Raw genomic sequence first — 10,004 nt, 5'->3', positions numbered from 1 at the left:
TCCCCACGACCGCCCTCCCCGCCCCACGGCCGCTGCCCGGGCGGAAGGGCCGGCCGCGCCGCCGCGCGTCTTCCCGCCCCCCTCGGGGAGTCACGTGACGGGGGAGGTGTCCCGCCGGGCCCCGCCCCTCGGCGCGGGCCGTGACGCGCGACACAAACCGCCGCGACGTGACGCCCCCGCCGCCGTCCCCTCCTCCCCGCCCCTCCATCATGGCGGCGGCGGCGGCGGCAAATTAGGGCAGAGCTCGCACCGCTTCGCGCGCGCGCGCGGGCGCCCACCACCCCCGGCGGACCGACCCGGAGCAGCGCCGCTCCTCGCCCGGCCGGCCCGCCCGCCCGCGCCCCCCCCCTCCTCCTCCTCCTCCTCCTCCCCGCCTCCCGCGGCGCTCACAGGTGAGGAGGGGGGGTGGGGGCGGGCGACGTATTTATTTATTTATTTTCCCCTCGCGCCCCCGCCGGCCGGGAGTGGGGTGGGGGGAAGCGGGCGCGAGGACGGCGCGGCCGTTAGGCAGCTCGGCGGCGGTGGCACCGCGCGCGGCGCCACCGCCGCCGCCGCCGCCGCCGCCGCCTCCTCCTCCTCCTCCTCCTCCCCCCCCCCCCTCCCCTCCCGCCGCGCGCTGCCTGTGAGGGGAGGGGGGAGCCGGCCGCTCTCCTCGGGGCCGGTGGCCGGAGAACTTCCCCGCGGGGGCGGGGCGCGGCGGGGCCACGCCCCTCGGCGGCCGTTGCCCCCTCCCGCCCCCGCCGTGACTGCGGCTGAAGGACGCGTCCCGCTGAGGGCCGGCGGCGAGCCCAGCGCGTCGCTGTCCGGCGGGCGCCGCCCTGGAGCTGCGGCCCCGGCCCCGGGGTGCGGGAGAAGGGGCTGTGCCCCCTCCGGCCCCCGGCAGCTCCTGAAGGGCGGCGGCAAGGAGAGCCGCGGCCTGCCGGCCTGCCTGCAGCCGCCGCTGTAGCGTGTAGGCTGTGACTCCCGCACGGACCCGGCCGGCTGACTCATCCCGGCTTTTTGCTCCTTGCCGTTTCTGCCCGGATATAAATATCTCATTCATCGCCGTAGTAACTGAGTAGCTTACGCTGCACTCTCGCAGGCTGCTCGTCCGCTCCAGAGAGCGAGCGCAGGGCTTCTGCCTTACCTGCCTCTCCTCTCGTTCACTTCCAAATCCAAACAGCGCCTGGCAAATTAAAAAAGAAAGTGAATGAAAGCTTGTTAAGCAAAGCTGGGTCCGTCGTGATTTAATATTGTGGTAAGACGGTTTAAATCTGGAAAGGATTGAGAACCTTTCTAGTAGATAGCTCATACAGTTTTTGGGTTTCTTCCTAAAAGAAAAATCAAACTGTTTGCCTAGAATGCTCACTTAATTACATTTCCCTCTCTAAGGTCAACTAAAACCACTGCCCAGATAAAAAAACTATCATATTTTCCAGTATTTCTCTCCATTACGTGCCACCAGAGGATCAGTAATGGATGCAGTATTGATTCGTTTCCAGGAGGAATTGGCATGTTTGAACTCAGTAGTTCTCAGTTTATTAAAAACAACGTCTTAGTCATACCGTCATATATTGTTGGAAGAGTGCTCGGAAGAATTTATCTTCCAACTCGATCGCAATGGGGTGCTTTGGAAAGTCGTGGCTGTTACATGTTTTCAGAGACAAATTGCTGCAACGTTAAACTAGTCCACACGTGCAAGTCTCGTCCAAAATCCCTACACAAGCCGTCTGGTAAGGTTGCAGAGCGCTTGAATATTTTCCATCTTGATGATATTAGGTGTGGTTTTGTAGACCTGCAACTTCTTGAAATTCGGTACATTTGGATAAAGAGCACCATATAAATGTAAGACTGTAGATTAGAGTGAACGAAGAGTGGTTACCTGTTGCAGAGATTGATATCAGGAGGGTGACCCAAACCTGTGAAGGTATCGATGGCATGCTGCCCTAAAAATGAGTTGAACTCCGGTGCTACCATTTTGTTGTCCCTCTAAATCTCCCTGTCCGTGCTTGGGTGAACACTTGCTGACTGAGTCCACGCGTGCTTAGAAATAATTTTCCAGCAGCAGGAAGTATTCCGCTAGAGCGGCTGCCTAGGATTGCTAAGTTTGTAGCTGGTAACTGAGGCTTGGTAACTGGGGCTATAGGTGGGAACCACATCCAGCCCTAGATTGACTCCATTTTCAAGTGGAACTTAACTGTTGTGGTGGTGGTGGTGTTATTTGTAAAAAGAAGGCAATATGTGACTGTGCTGTTGTTTCTGGACCTGTGTTTTTAGTGCATTAGAAATCGGTAGCAATATTGATCACCTCCTGTTTTGTTTATAAACATGCAGCAAAATACTTTGTAAGGCTGCAGCTCGAAATGCAAAAGGCAAGTCTCAGACCTGCAACAGTCGAATAAATGTGCAGTAGATTTTAGTGGCAGCTGGTGAACTGTTCTTACAGGCATTGTCATAGTGCTGTTGCATTTTGGCTTTTGAATGATGCACGGTAAACGCAGCTTGATGCGTAGTAGGATTTGTGCAGGTAAGGACTAAAACATAGCAAAGCCTCATTGCTAGGGGATTATATTCACTGTATTCATTGGTGGACTTGCATTGCCCGTTATCTAACGTATAACTCTTCTGTGGATTAGGATGTGACAGATTGCGTGAGGAAATGTCAGTCTGACTGGAACTCCTGTTCTCAGGTTGGTTGAGCAGCTCAGCCCACATGAAACAAGTGACAGCAGGGTCGGAGGAGTAAGGAGCTAAGGAAGCTTCAACAGGTGTAGCCTTTTATTCCCCCAAGGGTGCAGGAATTGAGGAAGGTGAAATTTTTTGTAGGGAGTAATTGGTAACAATTTTGATCTCTTTAGCTTTTTAATAGGCAATATTCTTGTAGTGAATCTGTTATATCAGAAGTAACCTTCTTGCCCCTGCTTTGAGCCTTATGTAGTCTGTATAATGCCTTATTTCCTCTGCTCTGTTACATCTTCCATACAAGCCTTTGTCTTATTCTCTTAAACAGTTTCCTGACTCTCTTCCATTTTGCTTCTGTAGTGGAAAGCTCTTTTTCCTCTGATCTGATCTCTCAAGCTGCTTGTCCTTTTTTCAATCCCACTCATTCCTGAAAAATGCTCTTTTCTGAGACATTTACAGTATCTGAGTCAATATTTCTCTTATTTCTTTTTGTAAACAAAACCAGTCATTCACAATTCAAAATGAGTAATTCAGTTGCTGTGCTGTGGGCTTCTCTCAAAGGAAGACCGGTGATTCTGAAGTGCGTTTCCAGTCTGACATTCTTTTATGTGAAGCTGAGGATACTTCTTCCATTCAAGTTCTTAAGTCTCCCCTCTCATTTCAGTATAAAACTACCTCTCAAAAGATATCAACCAAAGTGAGTACTTTTTTCATCCAAAGCTTTTTTTTCTTCATTTTTTTCCCAGGGAAACATTAACCACTATTTAAATAAGCTGTGGTCTGATTCTCTCTCTTCCTGCCCCTCCCCTCCCCCCCCCCCCGCTCCCTCCAGAGGTGCTGAGCTAAGCATGCTGAAATTTTTGTGAATTAGGCCTCACTGTTGCACATGGATCACTGTGCTGGTATGGAGTCTCATGCTTGTTTTGATCGACTGTTTTTTTCTTTCATTTTCTGCATTGATCTGGAATTATATTTTGAAGAATAATCTTTGTTATATATTCAGACTTGTTCTTTGATCCACAGCATAGTGTCTGGATGTCTCTGGACCATCCGTCAGACTGATTCTTTCAGGACAGATCAGTTCAGGTTGTCTGGAAGGGCTCCCATTCACTGTGTAGGCATTGCGAGAAGCGTGTTGGTTTCAGGGCTGTGGATCTCTACTGAACATACCAGAACTGAAATGTGCTGGGGAGCTTTTGCTTTTTGGTGAATGGCATCTTTCACACCTGGTGGTGTGATGTGATGATGGCATCTGGGGATCTGGTCTGAAGAGCAGATCTATTGTTAAAGGATTCTAAAGTCTTCTGAGCAGTTACTTTTTCCAAATCTCCCTGCTTAATGAAAGTCTCAGTTTGTGGAAATGGCTGAAGGGTAACTGTGTATTGTGAAAAAGCTGCGTTTATCCTCTGCTATAATTTCTTTCATTTCTGAAGCATAATATGTTGCCTGTAGAGCACTCTGGGATAGAAGAGGCAACATAAATGTAGGATTACTACTCCAAGGGAAAAGGGATGAGCATTGACTCAAAGTTTCGACATTGGTTTCTTTCTATATAAATCACTACAAGCCATAGCAAAAACTCAACTGAATTTTTCTGGTAATGGATTTCAGGCATTTTGAAATACATGGCAAGAGGCAGGGCTTCCACAGTATAGTCTTCATGAAAGAGTCCTCTTCTGTTTTCAATACTGAATGAGTTTCAGAAACTAGAGTTGCTAAAGATTAAAGAAAGAACGCTTAGCCAATTTTACACCAACTCTTTTCCTTTTGCAGCTTTTAGTTTGACAGATAAATTTTTCTTTGCCAAGCTACCTACTCACAAAAGTAACTGTGCCACAGCACAGTTATAGTTCTGTTTATCCTTAGTAACCAGTTGTACAGCTATTAATCTGAATTCCTTTCCAGGGAGGAAGGTGGTTAGAAGTTAGACCAGATATCTTGCATAGCTAGACAGGTCAATACTTTTCTTTTGCTTGCTCTGTTTATTATTATTATTTTTAATCTTGAGGCTTCATTTGCAGATTGTGCTTTGGTTTGGGAACCTGGTTCTCTCTCTTAGTCTCAAGGCATTTCCAGTGTAATTGGGAACCTCTTGAGATGTTCCAACTTCTGTTCCCTGTATATAGCATTTTTCTTATTCTAACTGCTTTAAACTTGGTTTAAATTTTTCTTCTAACTTTAACTGCAGTCTCACACTAGTAAATTGTCTAGCTCATTCAGTGTCTGTTAAGTAGCTGTTCTGTAGCATGAACGTTTTTTGCGTGCCTTTCATTTAGGCGTCCATTCTAATGGCTAAGAATGGGCTATTACTTGTTTGGGAATGACTCTTTGAAGTGATGGAGAACTTAATTTTGAGAGTTTATCTTAAAGCCCTAAATATTATTATTTGATTCATCAAGTTGGTAACAGGTTGGAAGTAGTTATCCAGACTGTTCCTAATATAAAGAGCTAAAACGTTGCTTAATCTGAAACTTCCTTTCAATCTGTTGTATGGCTTTTTCCCCACTTCCATGTTGTTTTCTGAGATTTTGTCTTTCTAACCTTGTCCTTTATGGCTGTTTTTAATTTCTCTCTGCCTTAGTTTTTCCTGCTATTCTTATTTGGATGTTTGAAAAAAGCAACAAAACAATTAGAGTAAAACAGGGAAGTTCTTTGGCCAGATGTTGCTGTTAGGTGTGGATTTCTCGTTTATAAGTATTAATGTCTGGGTGAGAAATCCATGACACACAACCATCTGTTCTTCCAATCCCTACCATGAATGTGGAATTTCCTCTTTTTACCATGTGTTTTCCAGTGCCGTTGGAACAGTAAAATGAATTTGAGGTAACTGTGGTCACTTTTTCTGCATTAAAATTTTTAAGCATCATCATAGTGAATCTGAGTAAGCAGAGAATCAGGAAAATACTCATCGGAAGCTTAGGGGAAGAGATACTCCTCAGAACCTGTCTTTTTACCTCAAATTGTAGTTAACTAAGTCTTCAGAATCCCTTAAAGCCTCTTTGCATGAATACATGTGTGTGTTTTTGTGTGGTTGAGTTGGGAGACATTAGGAGGCAGACACGTGGTGAGGAACTGTTCAGTTTGCTTTAATGTGAGAGTATGCATGCCAAGCAGGAGTGAGAAATGCCACTGCTGGCAGCAGGCAGGCAGGGCACTGGACTGGGGACAGTTGGTTTTACTCTGCACGGTTCTTATTAAAATAAGAATGCATAGGATATCAGGGCAAAAACCTGAATATTACCTCACAATTGTTACATAATTCCTTGTTATGTATGAGTTCGTGACCTATTGCAGCCTTATAAAAAAACAAATAAAATGCTCTATTCTTTCCTTACAGTCTTCCTCAGTTACCCGAAGAAAACCCTACGTGCCCCATAAGAACACTGCCGCATTGCAAGCCAACCCGATGGCGTCCTCTACTGCTGTGCCTGTAGGATTTCACTATGAAACAAAATATGTAGTTCTCAGCTACCTGGGACTTTTATCACAAGAGAAGCCACAGGAGCATCCTCCTCCTTCAACTCAAGGTAATATTTGCATATTCATCTGTACCTATTTACATATGCAACTGTATTTGCAATTAGTTCTTCAGCTGTTTGAGCATGGATGCAGAATGTTAGCCTGATGCTTAGTGTAATGCATCTCTTATTTCATTCATTTAAAATAATGGGAAGAGATGCTGATGGAAACAAAGCTGTTTGTATTTAGATTACTGTTTTCCTTTGAGCTATGCCAGGGCCGATTGGTGTTTATGAAGCAAATAAGTGATTTAGTAGCTGTCTTGAGGTTAGGAGGGGTGGATATATGTTATCTTTGTTGAGCCATCTTGAGAATTTGCGTCCATGCTTGCTTTTTTTGGGAGGCAAGTGGAAGTAAGTAGTGGTGAGGTGGTGTTTACCAGCATAAACTATGAGCGATGACTTGAGCAATCTTATATGCTAAATAGTTTTACCCTATTATGTTGTTGTCAGTCAGTGGTAGTGCAGAGATGTGAGACTTAACCTGGCCTATGCTGCATGTATTTATTAATTTATTTTTAAGAAGTCAAGGACTGCATGGAGTCAGATAGAGTCAGATGTTTCTTCCAGAACAGGTTTATGCATATAGGAGGTTAAATAAATAAATAAGAAGCAGAATAAAAGAAGTTTGATTGTGTTTCACATAAACCTAGGTAGTAAAACTATTTTGTGGTGGCAAGCACTTAAACAATGTCGTTTGTCAAGATTGTTTTGGTGGCTTGTCACTTCTTAATGACGTTTCAGTCGCTACTAGTTCCCGTGATTCAGAACTTTTTGTGATGAAAGGCGTATTAAAAAAAAAAAAAGACAATCTTCAGAATTTTTTTTTTAACAAGCATTTAAGAATGCATACTCTGTCATTTACTGAACTTACCTGTCATGAAGTGAGAAATTCCTGAGAAGAAAAGACAGTATCAAAGTTATGATAGTAATGATTTTACCAGTTTGGCACTAAAGCATACAGCATATGTTGGTTATATTATATATCGTTTATAAAATTAATCTTACTGTATTTAAGGTATGTCTGTTACTTCTACTTTGACTGCATCTGAGGTCCACGAAAGGAGAGGTACCTTAGTGTCAAGATGCTGTTTCATTAAACCTTTTGTTGGAAAATGTGCTTATTTTAGCAATAATGTCTCATTCTGAATATCCCATCTGGGCTAACGGGGGTGTAACTGGAAATGTATTGAGTACATATAAAGCTACAATGTGGAAAAGTCTGCTTTGTTCTGTAAATGCAACTGTTAGTCTTAAAGCTTTTTTTTTAAATAATTTGGTTGTAGTTACCTTTTAAATGCTTGCAAATTGAGGGGAAACTGTGCAACTGATTCTCATTACTGAAACCTCTAAGAAATATTTGAATTAAAGAGCAATATTGAAACTTTATAAAGAGGAAGCTACAAATGCTTAAATAAACATTTTGTACTCAGATAAGAGGACTTTTACGCTCCTGAGTAAAAGTAACTGTTGAGTTTACTTTCCAGATATTATTTAGATATGTTAGCTTGTGTGATGGCAGGCTATAGCTGGATTTGGTCTTAAAATACTCTAAAACATTGATACTTTCCAAATCTGTTCTTTAATCCTTATTGCTCTAAATGTTCCCTTTTAAACAGGAAATTCTCCTACGTTTCCCCCACCCTCACTCGCAAAACCAGACAGTGACCACAGCTTCTCCTCTCCTGGTCATCTTTCACTGTAATTAGATCTCTCTTACAGTGTTTTTTACTTCTTTCTGATCAAAGCCTCTGGATAAAATAATTTTCCCTTACTTTTAATCTGCCATGCTATTTCTCACTCTTGTTTTGTAATGCCTTGGATGGACTTCAGGCTGTTATTGAACTAAGTGCAAACACTTTATCCTTCTGCTTCAGGATTTGTTTCATTCTTCCCTAACTCACTTTTCCTCTTGCTTTTCTGCTTTCTATGCTTCCAACAGCTTTGATTTGTCTGACAGTTACTTTTAAAAAATCCTTTCTCCTACTTCTCCTCTCCTTGCTTGTAATTGAACATTTGTTTCAGCTGCACTCCCGGGGTACGTGTGGTAACAGCCATGTGTTTATTTTGAACTACTGTATGCATCTTCTGTGAATATTAAGTAGTTTATAGATACAGTCTGTATCTCCTTGTTGTCTGGCACGTGGCTGATGCCTGCTTGCAGAGAGCTGTACCAAAGCATTCTGCCCTACATGCTCTGTATTCTCCCCTAGGGAGACAGGGAGAGAAGCAGCAGCCCATAATGGATATTACCTGCACTGCCTAATGCGCAAGGTAGCAGGGTATTACAGTAACAAGTGTCGTCTGAGAAATCTGGTTAGAACAAAAGGGATGTGAAAGCCAGTAAATGAAAATTAATAGTAGTTGTATAGAATCCCATCATAAGGAGGAAACTTTTGGGTTTGGTAACGAAGACATACAAGGGATAATAACAGTATGACATTACATTGTACTTGTCAGTGTGTTTTTTCAAGCACTGTCATCAACTGTTGATACGATACCTTGACTGCCTCCAAGTTCCTTTCATTGATGATTTTTGTGGTCCTTTAAAACGCTGGTCAGTAGTCTTTCTACTCTCTATGGATTTATGAATTGAGAGGATTCTGATACAAAGTACCTGTCACTTAATTGGTTATTGTGCTGACAGACTTTTCATGGGAAATAATTGAAGCAGTGATTTTCGCTATTGTCTGTTTTAGTTGCAGAACACTTATTTTATGTGTTTCACTCATATAAGGTATTGACTCTGCTGTATGGTACTTTCCCTTCATCTGTTTTTCTTAGATCCAATTAAGTACTCTTTGTATGATTTCTGTATCGTTTTACAATATAAGGGGAGTATCCAGAAAGGCTAGTTTTAGTTTGCCTTAGTAATGTTAACCTCTTCCACCTCCTTTGGGGTCGGAGGGTGAGGGACTCCTCTAGAGGGCGGTTCAGGGCAGGATCCTAATTACAGCCACCTGGCATCACCCGCTGGAGGACCTTCTCTCCTTCCATTGCACATATACAGAACATGGGGAAATAAGGCACATGAGGTGTAGGTAGTATTTCTGTACCTCCCTTGAGTCTCCTTCTGCAGCAGTCTCCCAGTGAAGTTTCAGCACTCCAGTTAAACTAGAGAATGTATCTGATGGGTCGAAAAAACAACCAAAAAAGCGATCTTTCCCAACAGGAGTGGTACTATTTTATCTCTGCTAGAACTGGTAGGAGAAATTGAATGCTTTTGTCCATTCCCCTCCCTTTCCTCCTATGGTCATCTCCCACAAACCTCTGCTTTCCTGCATTTCATACTAGAGAGTTCTTTTTCTGATGTATGTCTTTTTGTTCCAAAAACCCAGATAAGAGAAAATCTTCAAGATATTTCAATTTAAAACTTCTTGTTTTTGCAGACATAATATTCTTTATGAGACTGATGGGTTTTGGAGGGATTTTATATAATGAAGAGAAAACTCAGGCACATTACTTAGAAAATTACCTCACTGTATTTCCTTTTGGATCTCTTGGTTTGTCTTGACTTTGTTGCAGGAAAGATGGCTTCAATTACAAGAGCTAAAAATACTTCTGGCTTCAAGCAAAGAAGGCTGATCTAAATCAATATCTGACTACTGCTTTGAAATTTCTATTTGGATAGCTTCTCTTCAGTGCAGGGACTGAAGGGAGAACCATCCACGGTATTCTAGGCTGTTAAAGAAAAGACGGTTTCATTGGACAAACCAATCTTTTAACATTATGGCTCTATAGTATTCTGTAGTGGATTTCAGTATAGTATTCTGTAATGGATTTCAGTGTCTCCTGAGGAAAATCCAGCAAACTTAACTGGGCAGT

At 43.3% G+C, this 10,004-nt stretch overlaps 1 protein-coding gene across 4 annotated transcripts in view; it reads left to right on the top strand.

Annotated features, from left to right (window-relative positions):
* The first annotated feature begins 353 nt into the window (after positions 1-353).
* The window catches only part of BCL2L13 (BCL2 like 13), a 45,422-nt gene continuing 35,771 nt past the window's right edge, over positions 354-10,004 (top strand). The window contains exons 1-2 of one of the 4 annotated variants that reach the window (XM_049821515.1): positions 354-392; positions 5,999-6,188. In XM_049821515.1, coding sequence (XP_049677472.1) covers positions 6,068-6,188 — 121 coding nt within the window. In that variant the 5' untranslated portion in view covers positions 354-392; positions 5,999-6,067. Of the gene's footprint in view, positions 393-1,124; positions 1,238-3,246; positions 3,359-5,998; positions 6,189-10,004 lie in introns of those variants that run through there. The other 3 variants (XM_049821516.1, XR_007508630.1, XM_049821514.1) reach the window with 3 other exon arrangements.

Source organism: Accipiter gentilis, chromosome 18 (genome assembly GCF_929443795.1).
Source record: "Accipiter gentilis chromosome 18, bAccGen1.1, whole genome shotgun sequence".
Classification (NCBI taxonomy): Eukaryota; Metazoa; Chordata; class Aves; order Accipitriformes; family Accipitridae; genus Astur; species Astur gentilis.
The sequence above is the reverse complement of the archived record's forward strand: the minus strand, read 5'-3'. Positions and strand labels throughout refer to the sequence as shown.